Source organism: Ctenopharyngodon idella, chromosome 22, assembly GCF_019924925.1.
Source record: "Ctenopharyngodon idella isolate HZGC_01 chromosome 22, HZGC01, whole genome shotgun sequence".
Classification (NCBI taxonomy): Eukaryota; Metazoa; Chordata; class Actinopteri; order Cypriniformes; family Xenocyprididae; genus Ctenopharyngodon; species Ctenopharyngodon idella.
Window position 1 is genome coordinate 7687273 of NC_067241.1, and position 24344 is coordinate 7711616.

Sequence of the window (24344 nt, forward strand, 5' to 3'; positions counted from 1 at the left end):
TTTATTTAAAAAAAAAAAAGATATTTTTGATCAGTTTAATAAATCCTTGATAAATAAAAGTGTGTGTGTTAATTTTATTATTGTAAAAGCAATCACATTTGAAGCTCATATTTATTTAATGCAGTAACACAGTGAATTAAAGGCACAGTATGTATTTTTTCGCCGCTAGACGTCGCCTATTCAAAACAAAGGTGTAGCTTGATGATGCCGTGATTGAGCGCAGAATCATGGGGGAGGTTGTCTTCACCTTACAGCCAGGGGAAATGAATCTGACGGGACTCGAGTTCATGGATGAGATTATTAACATTACTGTAATATGAAGCAGAGCAGGGCCGAGTGCTGTGAAAGCTGAACAAGGCCGCTGGAGCAATTATTAATGAGAGACAAACGCGACACGTGGCTCGAGAGCAGTCGATGCTTCCACTTCCTCCGGTCAAACGTTTGTGGGGTAACGCAGCGCTGTTTATCATATTAGATATATTTGAGTGTGTTGAAAATGATGTTATAATGTTACTCTGTGCGTTCGCTCTGTGGCTGCTATGAGACACTTGTTGCACACTGCAGTAAGCTAGATCTATATTATCATATTAATATAAACAAGAAAACGAGATTCAAACAATAAGACTAAATGTGTTGAGCTATATAATAATTATTAGTTTTCTGTCTATAAATGTATCCAAACAGTTATTCCGCCTATCAAGTTATTCCCTTGATAGGCAACGCACGGACACTTTCCGTGTCCTGGTTAAAATTGCTTATTTCTCAGGATTTAAACATTCTTGGAAACATCTGGGATAATGTAAGTACACAACAAATATAACACTGTTCTAGTGGTTTTTTGATATTGTAATCCACAAATCTTACATATTGTGCCTTTAAAATAAGTGAACTGGAGTCAGATGTATAAAATATTAATTTATTAAATTATATGTGGGTGGCCTGCAGTAAAATACTCCCTATACTAACTCTTCTACATTTAAACTAAAACAAACATTAAAGGTTTTTAACACATATATGCAGTGAATATATGTTAAATCAAAGTAAGTTTAAAACTATATCTAATACATGGCTATAATCAACCTATAGACTAAACTTAAATTGGAGGAATTCATTTATGGCACGGTATTTTACGTCATTGCATGAATCACAAGAGCTTTTATATGATGGAAGTCCTCATATATGTTAAGCCAGACAAATCCCTTGTTTAGTTTAGCCCTGCGTAATTAAACAACATTAAAACAAAATTCAGATTTTAACTGCAGAATAAGAACATGCAAGAAAATTAAAACAAAAACAATTTTGATGCAAACAAGTCCATACACATCTACAGATTTTTTTACAACATACATTTTTTTGTCTAAAAGAATGAACATTAAGTTAATAAGTTAATACAAACATTATTTACAGTAGTAAAAAAATACCTCAATAACATGGCTTTAATAATGAAATTTAACAATGAATTAAAATGACCAGACTTGCTCATTAGCTTTTTAAACCATATCACAGTGCAACTTTTTTCCAGTGGAAGTTTGCCAAATAATCATTGAAGTCTCTCATAGCAACATACATTCTCTGCCCTCATTTTCTGGTGATATTGCAGCTTTGGAGCTCATAGAAGAGAACATATGCTTGATTGGACTGAAGCTTCTCCTCTGATATTGCATCAACACTGTGAAAGGAACAGAGCATTAATGTTTTCTGCTCTATTAATCAAAATAACTATTAATTCTTTATTACGATAAAAAAAATCCTAATGTCATCAAACAAAGAAATATAATCTTTTCTATTTTATCTCTAATAGGAGCAAATTACTATTCTTGTATATTGTAAGAGGATTTCTCTTTGAATTGCCCTTTAAATACCATTGTTTTACTGTATAGAAAAGGTCAGAGCAAAAACAACACCCACCATGAGTCATTATAGTAGCACCAGCCCTCCTCCTCTCGACATGCGGCTGTGTAGTGACCCATATTTACCGTGCCCGAATGATTGCACACTGCATACAGATCATACAGCACTGGCCCTGAAAGCAAACATTCAGCCTTATTGCATACATCACTAAACATAACAATATTCAAACTTTATCATGTATAAAGTTAGTACATTATACTCATTCTTGTTCTCACCACAGTCAACAGGTCCAAATGGCCCTAAATCCAGCCCGGTCAGGGGGAAGGAAACGAACACTGTGCTTTTAGAGATTGAGTACCTTGACATGGTAAATCGATTTAAGTCTGAGATGGCAAGTTAAGTCAATGTCAATAAGCATGTACCTTTTGTAAAGCACGTACTTGGTCACACGATCTTACACTTACTGCTCCATTACTGTTTGATTAAAGTGATAGTTCACCCAAAAATAAAATTTCTTTCATCATTTACTCAACCTCATGCCATCCCCGATGTATATGATTTTCTTTCTTTCAATAAACACAAAGATTTTTAGAAAAATAATCAATCTATGTGGGACATATAATCAGTGTTGGGGGTAACACATTTCAAGTAACTTATGAGTTATGTAATCAGATTACTTTTCCAAGTAACTAGTAAAGTAACGCATTACCTTTTCAGTTTACAACAAAATATCTAAGTTACTTTTTCAAATAAGTAACGCAAGTTATTTTTTCACATTTATTGACTGACAGCTCTCCTGTCCCCTTGTTGAGAGAAATAAAGTGCAGAGGTGTTGTGTGCGCTGTGTGAACATGATGGTTATTGTAGTTCTACACTAAATGTGAACATGCATTTACTCATCTCTCTTGCACGAAAACATTTATTATTCCTCAAAATGAATAAAAACAGTGAAATGCAAACTCAGAATTTTATGCAAACCTGTAATAATTAACTATATTAAATTACACAAATATACTTTCTGTATTTAATCTCACTTTATAAACCAATGTCTTTGCTGCTGACCTTCAATGATCTAATTCAACCATACTAATTATCAAAAATTAGTAAATAAGAGTGTTGAACTTCCTTTTCCTGTATCCTATTCTTCTTCGATCCAGAATGGCAGCACAGATGAAAGGTTTGTTTGAGCTGCGCCCTCTACTGTACAGGCGTAAATATGGATTTCCTTCAGCCTAAGGCTTATTCATTTCACTTTTGGTGTGAAAGGGCCTTAACATTTGCCAAAAATAGAACTTTTTTTGTTGATATTAAAAAACAAACAAGCAAGCCTAGCCCAGGTAAGAAAAAGTAACGCAAAAGTAATGTAACGCATTACTTTTCACAAAAAGTAACTAAGTAATGCAATTAGTTACTTTTTAGGGAGTAACGAAATAATGTAATGCATTACTTTTAAAAGTAACTTTCTCCAACACTGTATATAATGCAAGAATGAGTGGCGCTTTGCTGATGCTTGAAAAACCACACACAGCAATCATGGCGGTAATCCATATGACCCCAGTGGAATGAATCAATGTCTTCTGTTATTCAAATTTTCGTTTTTGGGTGAACTAACCCTTTAAAGGTGCAATGTGTAAATTTTAGCGGAATCTAGCGGTGAGGTTGTGAACTGCAACTAACAGCACACACCCCTCTCACCCTTCCCTTTTGGAGAAGCTACAGTGGCCATCTGGGCGACACAAGACAAAGATGTCGTCATCTGAGACAGCAGAGATTAGCCTGTGTGAAGCAATGAGGTTTGTTCTTACTTCTGACAAAGAACGATTTCTGCTTCTAATAAACCAGATGACGACTACTACTACTACTACTACTACTTTTTCGTGCTTACTCAACGTAGTGACGATACAAGTTGCCTCTAAAAACACGAATGCATAATGGCGACTTGACATGGAGGGGGAAGCCGTGGTGTATGAGTTAAAAATGGCTTATTCTAAGGTAATAAAAACATAACAGTTCATTATGTAAGGTCTTACGCACCACTGAAAACATAGTTATGTATATTATATTGAATGTCTGTCAATAGATCCTCATAAATTTTACACATTGCACCTTTAACTCAGCATTGACAAACTGAAAAGGATACGTATTACCAGGATTCTAGGAAACCTCTGGATGGTCAGTCTTTTTGTGCTCTCAGTGCGACGGTTACACCGCTCACACATCTAAGACACACACAAATCCACAGGTATCAGCGTAAAAAGCCCATTTTAAATGCAAGCAAACTGGACATGCTTTTCACTTACCGGCGAGTTTTCTTTATCAAGTTTTTCCTCTTGGGAAAAGAGGTCTAGACAATCTCTCAGAGTGACAGTTCGGCCATAATCACTCTTCTGCAACACACACACACACACACACACAAAATGACACATCATCCACACAACACCAGAAGGTGAGGACAGGACCTGAGAGTGTTACCTTTGGGATGGGGAGTGACAGGTCACAAAACACATCAAAGGTGTTGGAGTAATGGGAGCAGACTGAACAGTGCAAGGAACTGCGCAGCTGACCAGAGAACAAATCTGTGACAAGGGAAAAATGTTTGGGTACCAGGTGATCAGGATTTAAGATGGACAGAAAAGAAAAAAGATAGCACAACATATCAGTATTAGGTTTTTTTACAGCAGTGAATTAAAAAGTTAATAATTTATGCAACCAAAACATTTAAATATTAAGTAAATTTTACTGTTGAATGCACAGTAATGTAATGCAAAGCCCTCCAGATGGCACTTAAAATTGAAGGGTTAGTTCACCCAAAAATGAAAATTCTGTCCACATAGCTGTCTAATGGAGGGACAGAAAGCTCTCAGATTTCATCAAAAAGATCTTCATTTGTGTTCCAAAGATGAAAGAAGGTCTTATGGGTGTGGAACGACATGAGGGTGAGTAATTAATGACAGAATTTTCATTTTTGGTTGAACTAACCCTTTAAAGTTATTAAAGAACCAGTCATTTTATTGGAAAAACTGTTGCATCATACCATCATTTTTTTAACAGCGCTGCTACTTACCAACAATTTTACTGTCATCCCTGTCAAGATGCCTCTGCCACATTGCAAAGGCTTCCTCTGAAATCCTGCAGGAGAGAATGAGTGATTTAGAGGATCTGAATACCTCCAGCTCAGTTTGTTCTTTGCAGGATCTGTCTCTTCATGGAGTACCTGAATCGTGTGTATGTTGGTTCCTTAATTTCAATAACTGTAGGACGTTTGGATGGACGACGGTTAATTTCTGTATGTAGCCTGTCCAGGAGGAACCGCAAGAACTCCTGAGCATCCTGCTGACTGTGTGAGAGAAAGAAATGAGATGAGTAGATTATTTGATTGCAACATATTATATACGGTACATACCAATAATATTGACAAATGTTAATACACTAACACATTTTGAATATTGTGTTATTCAGTTATAATTTGTATTGAACATACCTATAACCACTGAAGTAAGGCACAGACTCTTTAAAGACGCGATAAAACTTCCCAGGATTCACTGTGGTTTCCCCACCATCACATTCCCACAGGCCAGACAAAACTTTAGAGAATTCTATGAGAAAATCATAAACAAAAATATTACAAAGAGAGTACCTGAGAAAGAATGTCTGATTTTAAAATCTTTAAACTGATACAAAAATGTGATAAAATAATATAGAATGTAATTAAAACAAAATGTAATATAATAAAATAATAATAATAATAAATAAATAATAATACATTTGTGTGTGTGTGTGTGTTTTTTTTAAATAATCATGCTGCCCCAAATTTTGATTTTTTTGGTACCACTACACCTCAAAAAATAATGTTTAAATGACAGCTGACCATTCATAAGCACAGGTTCTTGGTTGGAGTGCTTGTCCTGAAGGAAAGCTTTCATCAGACAGTAGTCCCGAAGACTACGAGTGTGGGAGAGACACTGCACGATGGCATTGAGGAAACACTAAAAACAAAAGATATTGTGTGAATATGTATGGAAGACGATACCATTTTTTAAAACATAGGCATTACATCATATTTGTTAATTAGAACATACAGTATTTCCAATGTTACGCAGTCCAACTTGTCCATTTCCCAATTGCAGCTCTCTCTGTGGGAAAAAAAGTGACAGCAAATGACTGTCAGCGTGACTTCCTCAATTACATCACAAGCAGTGACAGGTTTGCCATTTAGCATTCCTCCTGCAGTGATTGAGTGTCCATTTATAGATCTCTGATCCAATTATAAGAGGGAGGGAAGACACTATCACATATGACACTGAGGTTAAGACCAGATATACTTAACTCACTGGAGAAACGGCAGTGAGAACCCATACAGGTGCCAAAACACATCTATTTTTATATTAATTATTAATTTGGTTTGCAGACAAGCTAAGCCTTTCGGTTTCCAACATATAAATGTTGACAGGATAGGCCTATATATAATATATACCATGTGTCAAACACACTAATAAGACAGATTGTGTCAACGGCACAGCACTGTCTCACCTCTTTGTCCGTCACCAGCAGGAGTCCCATGATGGACGTGTATAGTACAGACTGTGAAATGTCCACGTTCTCTGGCTGAAGGCCGTTTTGAGAGACTAAGGTGCGGCACAAGGCCTGACAAGAGCTGTCCATTGCAGTGGATTCAGATCTTGGCATTACCACGTCTTCATAATACGCAACCTCACCACTGAGCCTGTGAATGAAATGACGAATAATGAAACGAATTTGAATACGTTATTTACTAAGTATGTTAAGCGGCTATGATTGTCTGAGTGTGCCGTGTGTTAAATCGAAGTGGAAATAGTCTACACCATAAAACAAATCATTCTTAGATAGTAAATATTGCTGAAAATATTAATTTTTGATTCAGTCCTCTTCCCAGCATGCACTGGAACATGAATATTTAATATGGTCACATTGTTTGACAGTGTGTCAGTTTTGCAGTGATAGGAAGTTGACAACTCAAAAAAATGCCTGCTACGTCATCTATTTTGACTGATTAATAAATTATTGACAAAACCACTTTCTATTTAAAGTGAATATAAAGAGAAGTGAAAATTCACTTAGCTATAGAGAATACAGCACTGTTTCAATGCTTGGCAATAATATGTAGAAACATTCAAATAGCATAACCGTTTATAAAATAAATAAAATAAAAGGTATATTAAATGATTTTTACATTAATTACATAAAACGATCACACAAACATTTTGTGTACTCACCCTTAGAAACCCAGTATTGTCTCCACTAATTTTTTGATTGATGGTAAGTGAGCGCCAGTGTTTCTATCTAAACATCAAGCCCAATTTTTAAACATTTAAGCGTTACTGTCCTCTCAATACACCCGCTGTTCACCTGTCTGTCCTGTCGCTGTATTTGTGAACAAGCTTTAATCATGGCTAATCTTTCCTCTCTCTCTGTAGGACCTTCTATAATTAGCCATGTCTTCTCCTTTGCTTAAGAACAGCTTTGACACTGACATAGCGTGTCTACACGCAACCTACAGTCAGTATATTAAACTACAGCACATGTTATGAAAAAATGATGGAAAGCATGCCAGTTTCAATGTTTATAAAGAGTATAGGGTATGGTTGTAACAATTTTTACTTCAGCATCTGTAACTTAAATGTAGCTAGAGTGCTCAAACTTTTATACAAAGTACCTACGTTTATTTACTATAAAAAGCACCGATTCAATCCTCTGTAAAAATATCACAGCCCTAATGAGTTAATGTCATTTACATGGTGTATACTTCACTACTGGGGTAGGATGTAACACATGCTGGGGTAAGTTGTAACAATTAGACAAAAGAAGCAAAAACAGCAGCCATGCAAAATGCTTCAAAACAGGTTTATTGGAACAATCCAAAAGAACAGTAGGCTACAGAACGATGTCTTTCTTTCTGTGACTGACAACAGCTCAAATCTACTTACTGTTTGACTCAGGAGTGTGTGAACAAACTTCCTTAACGATATTTATGCTTAAAGGGTTAGTTCACCCAAAAATGAAAATTCTGTCATTAATTACTCACCCTCATGTCGTTCCAAACCCACAAGACTTTCGTTCATCTTTGGAACACAAATGAAGATCTTTTTGATGAAATCTGGAGATGGTTCTCACTGCAGAACACAAGATCCAGGGGGTGGGGTCTAGATCCAACTCCTCCCACTTTGCATATCACTAAACCTACCCGAGCAGGTTATGTACAGGGTTAGTTTGCTTAAGAGGTATTCAGATGCGTGTTATATAATTAATATAGTTATATTAATGTAACTAAATTTGTTATATAGTTACAGTTATATATGCAATGTTATATTATACAGTATACATTGCTCAGCGTAAATGAGTACACCCCCTTTGAAAAGTAAAATTTAAACAATATCTCAATGAGCACAAAAACAATTTCCAAACTGTTGACAAGACTAAGTTTAATATAACATCTGTTTAACTTATACCATGAAAGTAAGGTTAATAATATAACTTAGATTACACATTTTTCAGTTTTACTCAAATTAGGGTGATGCAAAAATGAGTACACCCCACAACAAAAACTACTACATCTAGTACTTTGTATGGCCTCCATGATTTTAAATGACAGCACCAAGTCTTCTAGGCATGGAATGAACAAGTTGCCGACATTTTGCAACATCTATCTTTTTCCATTCTTCAAGAATGACCTCTTTTAGAGACTGGATGGAGAGTGATGCTCAATTTGTCTCTTCAGAATTCCCCATATGTGTTCGATTGGGTTCAGATCAGGAGCCACTGAATCACTTTCATCCTGTTCTTCTTCAGAAATCCAACAGTGGCCTTAGATGTGCGTTTAGGATCATTGTCATGTTGAAAAAGTGCACGACAACCAAGGACACGGAGTGATGGTAGCATCTTCTCTTTCAGTATAGAGCAGTACATCTGTGAATTCATGATGCCATCAATGAAATGCAGCTCCCCGACACCAGCAGCACTCATGCAGCCCCACATAAGGACACTGCCACCACCATGTTTCACTGCAGGCACCATGCATTTTTCTTTGTATTCCTCACCTTTGCGACGCCATACAGTTTTGAAGCCATCAGTTCCAAAAACATTTATCTTGGTCTCATCACTCCAGAGTATAGAGTCCCAGTAGTCTTCATCTTTGTCAGCATGGGGCCTGGCAAACTCTAGGTGGGCTTTTTTTGTGCCTGGGTTTTAGGAAAGGCTTCTTTCGTGGACAGCACCCATGCATGCCATTCCTCTGCCGTATTGTGTCACGGGAAATATTTCCCAGACGCGTTTTTGGAACCAGCATACCTCAAGTAAGCAAGGTTTGGGTTAATCAACCGAGAATTCAGGGTATATTCTTTGAAACCTCATCAGTTAAAAATATTTGACAGGCACACCTCTATCCGTCTTTCTTTTTCATTTTCTAGTAAAATAAAATTATTAAAAAGAAAATGTTCTTAGTTGTATGCAAGGGGATGGTTGTAACATTTTTCAAAGTTGTGTTTCATGCCACGTTCCAGGCAAACCATAACCCGTGGTTTGCCTGGAACCATAACGGGTCCAACCTTCTACCCGTGAAAGTGCACTGGAACGGCAGTCAAACCCGTGACTCCCAGTTCCGCGCTATGACGTCACATAGCCCGCGAAACAACAATGGCAGCCCCTACGGATGCGGTGTTTATGCAAGTGGTACATGGTGAGAAATTGGTTTTAGGACAATATAACGTTGCAATCAAATTAATAATAATATAATAATGATAAATAATACACACACGATTATGTATTACAATGTTATGTATCTGAAACGATAGAAATTATTGTAAATGAGCATAAGCCCCGTGCGGTCCGCCATGCTGGTTTGTTTACATCTAGCTACCACAATTCCTTGTGCTCAGGCAGCTTGGCATGACTTGCCTGGAACGCTACAAAGTCGTGAGTTGTGGTTTTAAGTCATGACTTACGGGCTCAAAAACCTGCCTGGAACGCAGCATCAACCCACCCCATCCCTGCCAGCCATTGTTTAGCTAGCCATATTATTATAATGGCTTTAAATTAACAGGTTAAAATTGCATCACATTTTGCCTGAGAAACTACAATTTAATATAATATAAGTTAAATGATTTTATCTGCAAAAGTTTAAGTAGGCCTACTAAACAAAATATAGTTTTGGCCAAAAAAAAAACAAAAAAACATTCTTACCAGAGCAAGACATGATAGACGAATAGTTTTACAAGCCGTTAACAAGGCTTGACCATAGGGCTTGACACTTACGAGCGTCACGTCTCTTCAAAAGCAAATAGAACTCATTATAATCACTGAAGCTGTCTACACTGGATACAGCATACAGATGCCCGTTCATTAAACAGCTCATTTGCGCAAAAAAAAAACTGAGCAGGAACAAATGGGTGGTGTATTTTTAATGGCGTCATGGATCGCGTCTGAGAAATATGTTTGTTCTGAGAATATGGCTGCAGATTGTTTTGTAAAAAAGCACAGTAATGGAGAGTTTGCAAAGAAACTTTAGTTGACAGATGAAGCAGTCAGCTGTATTGTATTGGATCTGACAGCAGCTACACCGAGCTATCTAACAATAATTGGCAGACAAACTGTATTACCACCACAGATCACCTAGGGGTCGCCCTTCTGGTTTAAATTTATAGATTTATAGCTGATTCAGTTGTGACAACTGTATAGTGTGTCAACATGCCCCACTATTGGAAAATAACAGTGAAATGTAGAAAAAAGACTTTACGATATGTGCCCATATAGTAATTGTAACTGTAAAATAAAGGCTAAACCTACCATGAGAAATATACTTTGGAGTAAAAAGTGTGACAATATGTACTATTCTATGCTGAAACAATGCATAGGCTACAAATAATCTTAACTGTGTTTTGTTAAAAACTAAATAGGTCCACATTTATGGAAGTTGTCAGTTTATTGAAAACAAAACGGTAACCATTATGCACTGAAAGGAAAATGGAAACAAATACCTTTTTATAATGGCTCAGAGTACCTTTAAATTAAGAGAAATGGCAAAAATAAGCATTAAGGTTACATTCAGGTTATATCAATAAAAACTTGCAGTACTATTAGCCCTAATGCTGCCAAAGTGCAACGACAAAATGCCTGGCCGCACATAAGATTAGTTACCGTTCAGATTGCACTAATGTTTATTGACCAGATCAGATGGAGAGGAATGATATGTCATTTAAACACAATTTAAAGGAACGAGGAACTGAGAGATGGTTCACATGTCCCATATTCAACAAATATCACACAAAATTCTCAATGTAAAAAAATAAACAGGTTAAGCAAAAAGCAAACATCTAATACAAAATATTTCCTACATTAGACATCTGACACCAACAAACATCCACATATGAAGTATACAAAAATAGCTACATGACATTATTCTCACAGTTTCCAAGACAGGGCGTGAAACCGCAAGTGCGTGATTTAATTTGTCCTGTGAAAGTTGGCTGTCATGGTCACAATCACATTACAAGTGAAATCCTGTGATTGTGAATGAACCATTGACCTGGAGAGCACCGGTAGCCCTGGCCTATGTGTCTGGCATCTCCACATCAGAGTTAAGGTTCAGTTCAGCGATGTTGTTATAGAGTGCCGGGTCAGGGCTTAAACGCTCGGAGGGTTTGCAGTGGCTGGATTGAGCCTGTCTGTCCCGTGACTGGACCATTGCTTGGCGCAGACAAGAAATCCATTGCTGCTTATTGAAGGAGTCATTAGCCTGCAGGCTGTGGGACTGAGACTTGGAGCGGCCTGTCGTGCTCACACGGAAACAATTCTTCACTGGGAACGGCAAAAGCAGAAAATGTGGAATTAGAATGAGAACTTTTAAGCCATCACATGCATTATAAAAGCCATGGTAAATCAAAAATTTTTCATGTTATAACCCTCTGGTACTGTTCATTTGGGCCTCACACTTGTTGGGTTGTACACTTGTATGTAGACATTATCAAAGGCTACTTTTGTCAAAGTTTAGTGTTTTTTTGTTTGTTTGTTTTTTTAAATGTTGATTTAAAGTGTTAGTTTTTGCATTATGATTACAGTCAAACCTGAACATTGTGCATTCTGGATATGTTACAATGTCACCCCTTCATTATTGTATGTGTGTTCTGCATTTTGGATGAATTACTGATTTTATTTAACAAATTCTCAAAATTTACTTTGTTTTATTCACTGAAAATAAACAAGAATCAGCACACTGTCACTTCTGCTAATGATAGGTCAAACTGGTGGTTTGAAAATATCTTTATGTACTTTAAGTACATAAATATATATTACAGGTGTGGTTAGTATAATCAAATTTTAAAAATTTGAATTCATTTTTTGATATATCACCAGCACTTTGAAGAAAATATTGCAATGTCTCATGTATCACAATCTTAAAGGGTTAGTTCACCCAAAAATGAAAATAATGTCATTTATTACTCACCCTCATGCCGTTCCACACCCGTAAGACCTTCGTTCATCTTCGGAACATAAATTGAGATATTTTTGTTGAAATCCGATGGCTCCGTGAGGCCTACATAGGGAGCAATGACATTTCCTCTCTCAAGACCCATAAAGGTACTAAAAACATATTTAAATCAGTTCATGTGAGTAGTGGTTCAATATTAATATTATAAAGCGACAAGAATATTTTTGGTGCGCCAAAAAAAAATAAATAAATAACAACTTATATAGTGATGGCTGATTTCAAAACACTGCTTCAGGAAGCTTCGGAGCATAATGAATCAGCGTGTCAAATCATGATTCGGATCGCGTGTCAAACCGCCAAAATCATGTGACTTTGGCGCTCCAAACCGCTGATTCGACACGCTGATTCATTATGCTCCGAAGCTTCCTGACGCAGTGTTTTGAAATCGGCCATCACTATATAAGTCATTATTTAGTTTTTTTTGGCGCACCAAAAATATTCTCGTCGCTTTATAATATTAATATTGAACCACTGTACTCACATGAATAAATTTAAATATGTTTTTAGTACATTAATGGATCTTGACAGAGGAAATGTCATTGCTCCCTATGTAGGCCTCATGGAACCATCGGATTTCACCAAAAATATCTCAATTTGCGTTCCGAAGATTAACAAAGGTCATACTGGTGTGGAACGGCATAAGGGTGACTAATAAATGACAGAATTTTCATTTTTGGGTGAACTAACCCTTTAAAAGTTGCAGTTGGATCACCTCTCAACTTAACGTAAAAAGATTAATTTCCATGTTGTCGATACATTTTTTGATCATAATACTGAGTTTTATTATTTTTTAACCCCAGTAAAGCATTTCTTTGAGCTCTTTTTGGTAAATTATTAAAAGCTCTTTAAAATTAATCTCATTTTTTATTAAAAGCTTGTCCCACATCCCTTTCAAACAATTGACAGTATGTTTCTAATGAAGGATTTCAATTTTTTTGGTGGAAAAAATGTGGATTTAGTACGCAAAACTCCAGAGTTAGTTGGTGAACTACTTTAACATTTTGAGGAGTGCAAATTCTTATTACGCTGTTCATGTCAAAACTTTTAAGTCATAACGTTCTAAAAAACTTCTGAAAATCTACAAAGACAGAATTCATTATGATATGTTTTAGGAACAAAGGATAAACCTTTTTCAAGGGCTTGTGTGCCGATTCTTGTTTATTTTCAGTGAAGTGCTTTATCTGATCGAGCACCTGCCTAAAGTTTCTGGATGTACGCAAATTATTATTATTATTTTTCATTTGTTAGTCTCACCAGTTAATTTCTGTGTGTATATGTGTGTGGTGTGTATGTGTGTGTGTGTCTGTTTGCCCTTCATTGCTGTGTGCTTTTTCCTGTATTGTGGCTGAATGATTGATGTTATTTCACAACTTAGCAAAAATTTGCTCTGTTACAGTCACATCAGTTCATATGTGTGCGTGTGAGGTTGTGAAAGTATGTACGTCAATGAGTGTCATTTTGCACTTTTGATGTTTTGAGTTTAACCCCTTTATTGCTGTTCTTTTTTTGGCAGATTTGTAGATTGTGACAAGAATATGCTCTGTTTTCATATTTTCCATTAATTGCCTATAGCAATCACTTTTGACAGCAAACAGAGACTATGTTTTTTCAAGGCCATTTAGCCTTTTCGAATCACGTCCCCAATTTATTGTGGGTTCATATAGGAAGTGGGACAAAAGTCACCAAGTTTTGTACTATTCTGATGGAGTAAAAATTAAAAAAATAAATATAAAACAGCAAAACATTTTGGCCAAAAATGAGGGTTACCAGAGGGTTAATACAAATTTAAATTTTCATTTTAAAAAACAAAACAAAGAAAATAATGTAATAATATATCAATTAATATCGAAAAATTTAATAATTTAGGTATGTTGCCTGAAAAGAAATTAATTAGACACTGATGTCAAACTAAATAACTGATATGACTGTAACTGTTTTAAAATAATGTTTATTCATTTGAATCATATTATTGATTGCAAGCAAAATTGGTTAAAATATGGTTAATATTTTTATTAATTTTTTTATTATTATTACAAGTGTAAGATGCAATGCCATTACTTTTATCATTGCCCGTAAAGGCCCCACGAAAGGCTCCAGAACTGCTTGGCTCTCCATCGGGTAGGTCCTCCAGATGGAGGTGAGCAGCTGGGAGGGGCTGACGATACACCTGGAACTGGACCGGTCCTTCCCTGTCCTGTGCCACTGGTCGAGTCAAAACCAAAACCAGCTCAAAGAGGAACACATGCAGCTTCTACAGAGGAGAAAGGAGGAGTAGCATATAAGTGTGGACTGCGTTTAGTTATTAGACCTGCTGTGTTAATTCAAAAGCTCTTTTGTAAACAGATTACAATGTATGAGTTACCTGTCCTTTAGTACTCTTCAATTCACCGTGACAGTACAAAAAACGAGAGGCCTGTATTTCTGAAACCCTCTGGCTGTCTTCTGAGTAGCACAGACCCCGTCTGTAAAACTGACACTCAGCCTCCCCAGTTTTAAGATTGACTTCTGTTATAATCCTTTGGATTAGATCCATCTGAGGTAACAAGAAATAAAAGAATGCTTTAATAATTAGATTATTTTATTTATGAATTACAACAGTTCTAGTCTTTGAATTTGATTGGCTGATCGGCATTCCTAAAATAGTCCAACAGCACTGGAAATTTTCACTGTTTATATCACTCCGCTTGTCCGTGTTTGCGCATTGCTGAAAGAATGTCAGTCAGTGTATTAGCGGTGGGGATTTTTCAGTGACTCTTTCTGCTGGTTGCATTGTTACACCAGTAAGTGGCGGAAAAAAACGACTGTATTTATGAGTGAATACATGAAACACATTTCTGAGAAACACTGCTGAAAATTTAAATCAACACCTAAACAAACAATGAATATTGTTAAACATCTGTTTTGTGTTTGCTGAAAAAATGTTTGTACATAGTCCTGGCTGTGTAAATAGGAGAAAAAAAAACAAAGTGTATCACCAATCATCCACAAAGAACCAAAATACTCTTGTAAACAATCAGCAGTAGGGGGCGTATACACTCATGATGGGGGAGAGAGAGTCTTTCTTTTGTAGAAAGACTGTAGAAACAGAGATGGCTGAAATATTACCAAAGCGGAAAAGGTCTGAGGAATATATTTGGAAGGAGAAGGGTTACAATCAGGCAAGAGCTACAATCGGCATTAATATTGGAAAAGATTTCCAGCGCTGGAGAGACGTTAGAGAGTGGGAAGGCCTGAAGGCCTGTTGCTTTGTTTCTGCTCGATACGTGAGTAACATTGGTTGTTGCTATGTTTCACAGAACCAAGATACGCTGTTGCATGCTGCTGTTGTTGTTGAATCACCGCTGATTCATCCATACTCACTCGAGCTGTCTGATGCACCAGCTGGTTGCCTGTATTGCATAGTGTGTTTGTTATTTTGGGGGCGGAGCAATGAAGGAAGGGGTGTGCTTGTTTGGGTGTCGATTTTTAATATCAACAGTGTTTCTCAGAAATCGATTACTGCACAGTTAAAAACACTGATTCATTTAGAAACTAAACTAGTGTTATTTAAGTATTATTTATGTAGTATTATAGTATTTATTAACATTTTGAATTAGCCTTATTTTTTATATTTTTCAGTTTTCTTTTTAATCTTAGTAATTTTGTTGTGCATTTGTCATATTTATTAGTATTATTTTTTTTTTTTAATATTTCTATTTAGCTTTTTTTTTTTTTTTTAATAACGGTTTTAGCAATTTTAGTGCTTCAACTTGAATTTCTTATTTCATTTAGTTGCCAAGACAACATTTAAATTTTTTTTAAGTTTCAGTTTTTCATCTGATATTTATATTTTATTTTATTTCAGCTTTATTTCAATTAACAAAAACTATTTTTAATAGTTTTCGTTTTAGTTAACAATAAGAACTCTGAAGTGACTGGCTGAATTCAAGTAGCATACTAGCATACTACTCTTACATTTTCTCTCATTTATATGGCACAAATAAAAAAGAATATGCTGGTATGCTATTCCGAATTCAGCCACTGGCTTTAAGTGTGAATCGTTTCATCAATCACTCAACCAATTTGTTCAAAACACTGATTCATTCAGGAACCAAACAAGTGACTTGTATCCAACAGGGCTTGACATTAACTTTTTTGCTCACCAGCCACTGCGGCTAGTGGTTTTCCATAGTTACTAGCCATTCAGCATTTTTGCTGGCCACAATTTTGACATTAAAACCATGGAGAAAAACTGCCATATAGATATTTTTAATATTATCTCATAATTTGGCAGCAGGTATATTAGGCTGCTGTCACTTTAAGACCTGATGCATGGATCCAATATACTGTTACACATGCCTTTTCTTTCTTAACTGTTTATGTTCACTTAAAACATAACAGACTGTATTTACAACAATACTCACCAAGACCGGCATTTTGACATTGTTTTGTGTGTATTTGACTGTTTAAGTGTGATAAGCAGCAAAAATTTTAGTTATGGCTTTATGTGCGTGCCGAAATTCAAGCCCTGTAACACCAACAATATTCATCCGGATCAAATTAAATGGCTGAGTGAGGGAAGGCGGGTTTGTGTGTCAACACGCTGTCGGAGAGATGAGAGAGCGAGAAAGCGCAGCTGGTATCGTGTATCTATTCTGCGGAAAATTAGTATTGGAAGAATTTCAAATATTTCAGTATTGACATGTATTGAAAGTTCTATATTTTTGACAACACTACATTGCACTTAGTTTATTATTTCAGATGCTGAAAAGACTACAATTGAAAAATGTATTAAATATAAAATTCAACCTGCCAAAGGGCTAGTAGGAGTGACTGCATTACACGCCACTGCTGAAATCCACCCGCATTTGGCGGGTGTTAATGTCAAGCCCTGATATCCAATGTTAGTTTGTATGTGGAAGCATCTGAACTTACAGCCTGAGGCAACGCTTCCTCATCCGGATGGTCAGGTGGAGTGCTCTTCTGGATCTCCTTTAACAGCAGAGGATATTTCACCAGTCTGCTGCGGGGCAAGTCCAGAAAGTTCCACAGGTCCAGCTTTCTGCTGAAGGATGACTCCTGGCACAGCCGCAAGAAATGCTCAACCCGCCGGTCCTGTTTCTTTTGATCAAGCAGAGCTTTTGCCCCAACCTGGTTACAGCAGTATGTGATGTACGCCTCCAGACAGGGAAACTATAAAAGGAGAGCAAAGAGCTTATAACACCTCAGATGTTCTCATGAAGTTATATGGGTGAACTTGAATGTGCATCAATAATAACAGAGGCAAAAATGTTTTAAGAATGAAATACAGACTACGAAAAATTGTTTGTTATTATCTAGGCTATCTAATGTTAGACTAACCCAATCCATCATGGTCGGGCCGACCTCTTGCACAGTCTTCTCAGCTCCACGAAGACCTTCAAGACGAGCTAAAAGATCTGAACGCACAGGCAAATAGTAGTGAATACATCATTACACTTCAAAGAGACACCTACAAAGAGTTCACTGACATTTACCTTCATGAAGGGGTATTAAAGAATCAAGGGTTCCAAATATCTGTCCCAGCTCACTTTCTGTCATGATGTCTAATTTCAGCATCGGTTCATAGTACACCTGCGAGGACAGTTGAAATTAAAATCTATTATATAAATCATAAAGACAAACCTGTTGAATCCTGGACAAACCTTTTTCACTAGACTTAGATCCTCAATGAGCTGTTTCTCTCCCTGAGTTAACTCATAGATTACCTGCAGGTGAAGAAAATAAAGAGGTTAATGACATACAAATAAGGGTTAAAAGTGTACAGGTAGCTATCATGAGGCCTTGTAGAAGGTACCGCAAACACACACACATTTAAAACTGTGCTACTATCACAAGTTACCAGTCAGTTTTGCCAGTGCTCATTGCTACTGTGTGGTAGAGCTAGTTTCTTTTAGAGGAAATTCTGACACTGAAATAGAGAACATGGCCTCATATACCAGCTCACTTCCTGTTTCACAACTAAGGTAGTGAAGACAGAGTTGGGCAGCTGTAAGCTCTTTAAAAAGGTATTAAGGTACATACTACTAGTTTGAATCTTTTAATTAAAGCCAAAGCATGAGAATGTAACTTTAAGTAAGAGCTGAATTAATCATGCAAAAAACACATTTAGAGTATGAAGCATTCCTTTGTGTTGTGGCATTAATTCAAGCAGCTTTACCACACCTCTTGTCGCTTGATCTCTTTGGTACTGAGTTCGTGGCTCAGACTGTCCACTGTATCACTCCATAGCTGGCTGCTCCGCCGCCGTGGAAATGAAGAGGCCTTCTGACGTGTTCTTATTGGCATTGGGGGCAATGGCCGGGCCTCTGTCCGAAAACTGATTGAACGCTGAGCAAACAAAACAAAACAAATATTTATATATTCACACACACACACACACACACACACATATATATATATATATATATATATATTATACATAAATTTGATATAATTTATATTTTCATGGAACGTATAAAAACAGATCTAAAAAAAGGACTGAAAAATATATTTTTAAAAAATTATCAAAAAATAATGAATATACACTGTCGTTCAAAAGTTTGGGATCGGTAAGATTTTTGTTGAAAAAAATTAATACTTAAATTCAGCAAGAATACATTAAATTGATCAAAAGTGACAGTAAAGACATTTATAATTTTACAAAAGATTTCTATTTCAGATCATTGCTGTTCTTATGAACCTTCTATTTATCAAAGAAAAGTGTACACAACTGTTTTCAGCATTGATAATAAACAGAAATGTTTCTTAAGAACCAAATCAGTATATTAGAAGGATTTCTGAAAGATCATGTGACAGAAGACTGGAGTAATGATGCTGAAATAATGCAGGAATAAATTACATTTTAACATATATTCAAACAGAAAACAATTATTTTAAATTGCAATAATATTTCACAATTTTTACTGTATTTTTGTTCAAATAAATGCAGCCTTAGTGAACAGAAGAGACTTAAAAAAGTCTTACTGATTCCAAACTTTTGAACGGCAGTGTATGTGAGAGAGAAAGAGTGTGTAAAATATTCATGTACATTAAAAATATAAATATATATATTAAGATGATATATAAACATGTTATATAAATCCCCATATATATATATATATATATATATATACATACAGTCAAACCAAAAATTATTCAGACATTTTTTATATTTTTGATATATTTTTACTAGTGGGTGCAGGTTCATTTATGTAAGTGAGGATAGCAAAATAAACTGTGACATATTATACCCAAAAATTATTCAGACACTTTGACCTGACCATGTTTTGCTTAAGTGTTATCATAATTAAGATTATTTTTTTCTGACACAGTTTAACTCTGAGATCTTGTCATATTTTATTACCATTTTTTAAAACTTTAGTGAATAAACTGTATTAATGAATGAAATGTTGAAGGTGTCTTAATAAATTTTGGTTTGACTGTATATATTTAAATATAAATGTAGCATATATGTAACTTATTAATTTAAATACATTTATAATATCTACCTTATGTTAAATATGTACTTTATTGATTTAAAAAATATATAATACCTAGCAAAACCCTCAAAAATGTAGCTCTCATTGTTATTGCCGATGATAGTTAAACTAAAAAAAAGTTTCAACATTTTGGCTAAATAAGATGGATGAGAAAAAGCTGACTGGTTTCAGTATGTGTGCATAACTCACCTGTATGGATTGGCCCAAGCGTTTCAGTGCAGGGGTCTTCACCGGTGTTATGATACCAGTGACTGAAGCACTTTTGTCTACTGGTTTGACTCTTTTGTTACATGGACCCTAATATGAGGCCAGCAGCAGAGAATGAGGGTCAAGGTTAAAATTTACATGTTTACATGGACCATGAAATGTCTAGCATGCATCACCAAGACATTTACTGAAACTGAGAAAGTTAACCGACACAGCTTTCTCAGACTTTGATTGTGATGTTTTGACTACTATGAAGGTTGATGGATCATTTCTGTGTTCAGCAGAAAGGTACTAGGAACAAAGATGCATAATAATTTCTGTACCTCAGAATCTTGTATGTGGTCACTGATGGGAAAGTCATCGTCTTCCTGAAAGAGACGTGAAGTATAGCACAGATGTCAGCACGACCATAACCACAAACAATCAAATAAAAGCAGTAAACATATACGGTATATATAAAGTATGTCTATGTATATATCTAAATATCAGTAAATATTTGCTTTCACACAGAGTGGGTGTTTCTTCAGCTACATGCATTTTTTTTTATTAAAACTTTTTTCTTTTTTCTATACGAAGGTTGTTTATAATGGTTTTTGGAAACTTTCTTTTTTCATAATTTGTTTTTAATTTGTTTTACTGTTGCCCCAGACCCAGACTTCAGTTGTGAAATATAAAACAAATCGTAAAAATCCATTTTAAAAACTATAATAATCTAAAAAATAAATACTCATACATTTATTGTCTTTATATCAATATCTTAACGCCTTAAGACAAATTATGATTTAATTTCCACAGCAAAAATTAATTATCAAAATATATAGTTGTATCAAAAATTTTGAGATGACAACGACGGTGAAGAGCTCAATATGAAAAATGAACCATGCATTGTGTGAAGATAAGATAAATATCACAGAATATTTTTACCGTGTGTCATTTCCAATAAATTCTGTAATTTTGCCAAATTATTCCAAATGTGAAATATTGAGTGTATTTAGGATATATTAAATTCTAACTAATTTAGCCTCTGTCAAAAACTAGGCCTTTCAGCCACATCATTTCCACCACAGAATATGATTAGCCCCAATTTAGACACATAGTTCTGGTCCTAGATGCTAATTGGTCGAAACAAAATTCAAGTCACCTTATATTAACAGCTTTACCTGTTCACCACACCGCTGCACAGCTTCCACATCCAATCTTTTTATTTTTATCGATCATTAAGTATGTTTTCAGAGAGATTATTTTTTATAAGTCCACAGAGCCAAAAATGAAGGTAGTTGAAGAAACACAATGCCAACTGCGAGCGAGACTTCTATCACTCAAAGTGTGTGCATGTAGCGGAATGAGACAGGAAACAGAGTTGTAAAGCTTTTTTTCCTGTCAGCTTTTTTTTCAGCTGAGAACAAGTTGCTTAATTCTTTTACTGTAGCCTTCCTTCAATTCTATAAAAAAATGGCTATGATTGCTCTATTCTCTAGATGCCTTGTGTAACAGACCAGGAAAACCATTGATTGTTATGAAGTCACCTGGTCTGTCTTAACAAGTTTCCGGTGTAGAGCACAAACAAGCAGACCACTTTCACCACATTAGACTGCTCAATCGATGCCCATTAATCGTCATAAATAATCAATTATTAAGTTAAAGCTTATAGGGAGGAGCTTTAACCTGAGTAGATCTGAGTAGATCATCTTTAGATCACCTCAAGACAGCCTAACAGGAAACATTGCGGCTTTTTGTAACAGATGCTCAAATTATCACACTCAGACATCCAGTATATTCCATAAGACAATTTCAGAAATGTTTTACAACAGACATGTTGTATCTAATATCATAGACAACAACTTACACAGTCCTCCAAGATTCGGGCTGAATTCTCAGCATCACTACTTGGGTCTTGTTTTCTTTTCTTCTGCTCAGAAAACCAACAGATAACACATTGGTTTCCCTCAAAGGAACAAGACCTACAGTGCAAGGTCTGTCCAACAAAATTTTTTGTAGAAGATTTATGCCCAAAACAAATCTTACCCCTGCGTAATCTGACAAGTTGGCACATGTGAGGAGTCTGTCTCTAGATACAGGAGACCTGAAAAAGTAATATCAAATAAGTGGTATTATTACACTGAAAAGACATAATCTTAGAAAATATAATGCAAATATTATCTTTTTTAGTCGTTAGTATACGGACATTAGACTAAAGTGAATTTATAGGGCACAACAGCCAATCAGAATGATATTTAGACACCAAAATGATTTAGTTTAAGTAACTATTGATGATCTGTGAAAAAAAAAAAAGTCATACCAGGAAGGTGGTGAATCAACCTCCGTCTCTTCAGGCTCCATATTTTCCTCTCTCATAGCATCTTCTGATGTGCTTATGAATAGAAACGCCGGTAAACGAAAGAGTATTACGTTAAAAATCAGACCATAAATCTTAGAAGCACCTGTTACAACTTTTCAAAGAAAAGACAAAAAACTTAATGTGCACTCTCTTCCAGCCCTCCCCTCTTCCTCTTACACTTGCATGTCTGAAACCACATCCTGTGCAAGAAAAAAAAGTGTACTTCCTGTTGTCAGGCAGAACGAAGCCAAACCACCACTCTTTAACGTCTCTGACAGATCCTTGGTTCTCTGTGTAATTACGCCAGTCATACATAACGCCATCATTGAAGAGGACGGAAGTTAAACCAAATCTTCTGACCCATTTCTGAAAATGATACAGTTGATTAGATCATGACTGGCTCAGTACATGACAGAGATGCTCACGTGTCATAAATTGGGCTTTTCCTAAAGCATGTCAGGAAGAAAGTGTTTTTCAAAAAAAGAATTCACAGAAATTAAGGCCTATTTTTATGATCTTTGAGAACCTTTAGAAAATGTTGATGTTCAAACTATATATTATACGAGCAGTTTCTATTCGTATTCACTTAAATGAGGTTTGAACATTTTTGTAGCCCTGTTACCAAAATTTAAGACATCTAAAAATTTAAAACCCTAATCCTTCTGATTTCATTATTTCCTAGCAACAATTTACAACAATCAAAATAATAATAAAAACAGAATTAGTTAACATGGTTGCAAGTTTAGACTAAATTCAGTCAGAAGAGGCCAACTAGTTTGAGACTAAATGTTAGTTTTTAATTGTTTAGCTCACATTTCTCTTAACCCTCTAGTGCTTTTTTTTTTTTTTTTTTTTTAAGAAATGTTTTACTTCATTGGAATGGTATGAAGGTTTTGGCACTTGCTATGTGAAAACACACACAAAATCATGGACATGCTTCAGAAAGGTTAAATTGTCCTGGAAAATAGTCACACCTGTAATGTTCGCAGTCAAATATGACCGCATTGGAAATGAATGGGAAGTGAATTTCATCTAGTGGAAACGTTTGGTACGGCGCCCAAACAAAATCTTACTGAAAGCTCATTTTTTGAGATATCAACCACAAATTTGGACTTACTTTAGATTTATGGCTTTGATTTATTCACAAATTTAGAGTAAAACATGTTTTGGAAAATATATATTTCATATACAATTTAAAAATAGTATTTTATGCATTTTTCATAATAAACTTCTACAACTTTTTTTTTTCTTTTGTTTTAAACTTTTTTTCAAGTGTCTTCTGTAAAAAGAGACCAAACTTAAGTCTGTGCTCCAAAGCAATCAATATTTATGACAGTTTAATTTTCAGGTATATGCTCAAAAAGTGACTAACAGGTAATAAATGGATCATAACTATTACATAAATATAATCTAGTACCATAAAATCCCCTAAAAATACAAAATATATATTAAAAAAAAAAAAACAGTATAAAACTAAAATATAGTATTCATTTCATTAAAATAAAAAAGTTGTCATTTTTGACCGCCACGTGAGCAGCATCAGAGGGTTACAGATTTTTTTCCTCAATAACAGAATGGTTGAGCTTACCAAATGTGAACAGCACTACACAAACTACATAAAAATGGAGTAAGTGGAATGGGATTTACGCGTCTTTCTGCTTATATTTTAATTTAATACACATTTATTGTATTTAAAACTCACTACTTTAGATGCTAGGTTAATTTAAAAAAAAAAAAAACATGGTGCCTCCAATGCTTTTTTTTAAAAAAAGTAACAAAGCACCAAACTTTATCTATTCTTGAAAAGTACCATTAATAAAAACCAAATGTTTGCCCACAAGCATTTGGAGAATGATTCTGTAATGAGATAAGAGCAAGAGTAAAAATAAAACAGCACCACAGACAGTTTCCAATGTGATGCCTAATGGTG

The 24344-nt window shown here is 35.4% G+C and overlaps 2 protein-coding genes across 3 annotated transcripts; both read right to left on the minus strand.

Annotated features, from left to right (window-relative positions):
• Nucleotides 1-966: 966 nt before the first annotated feature.
• Nucleotides 967-6537, minus strand: usp21 (ubiquitin specific peptidase 21). The gene is made up of 12 exons (XM_051880239.1): nt 6382-6537; nt 5931-5984; nt 5720-5837; nt 5333-5447; nt 5066-5188; nt 4916-4980; nt 4324-4427; nt 4152-4238; nt 3992-4070; nt 2127-2234; nt 1909-2023; nt 967-1669 (listed from the first exon to the last, which is right to left on the minus strand). Exons 1-12 carry the CDS (start codon nt 6535-6537, stop codon nt 1579-1581), a joined length of 1215 nt encoding a protein of 404 aa, XP_051736199.1. The 3' UTR covers nt 967-1578.
• A 4248-nt stretch (nt 6538-10785) lies between these two features.
• arhgef3l (Rho guanine nucleotide exchange factor (GEF) 3, like) lies at nt 10786-22756 on the minus strand. 2 transcript variants are annotated; one of them, XM_051879505.1, is made up of 13 exons: nt 22376-22755; nt 22102-22159; nt 21923-21985; nt 20400-20444; nt 20059-20166; nt 18554-18718; nt 18034-18096; nt 17866-17962; nt 17711-17787; nt 17285-17542; nt 14733-14903; nt 14429-14621; nt 10786-11679 (listed from the first exon to the last, which is right to left on the minus strand). In XM_051879505.1, the coding sequence occupies exons 1-13, from the start codon at nt 22429-22431 to the stop codon at nt 11432-11434; spliced, it is 1602 nt and encodes a 533-aa protein (XP_051735465.1). In that variant the 5' UTR covers nt 22432-22755; the 3' UTR covers nt 10786-11431. The 2 variants fall into 2 exon arrangements, with proteins under 2 accessions (XP_051735465.1, XP_051735466.1); XM_051879506.1 differs by lacking the exon at nt 21923-21985 and having other exon boundaries at nt 22376-22756.
• Between the last annotated feature and the right edge of the window lie 1588 nt (nt 22757-24344).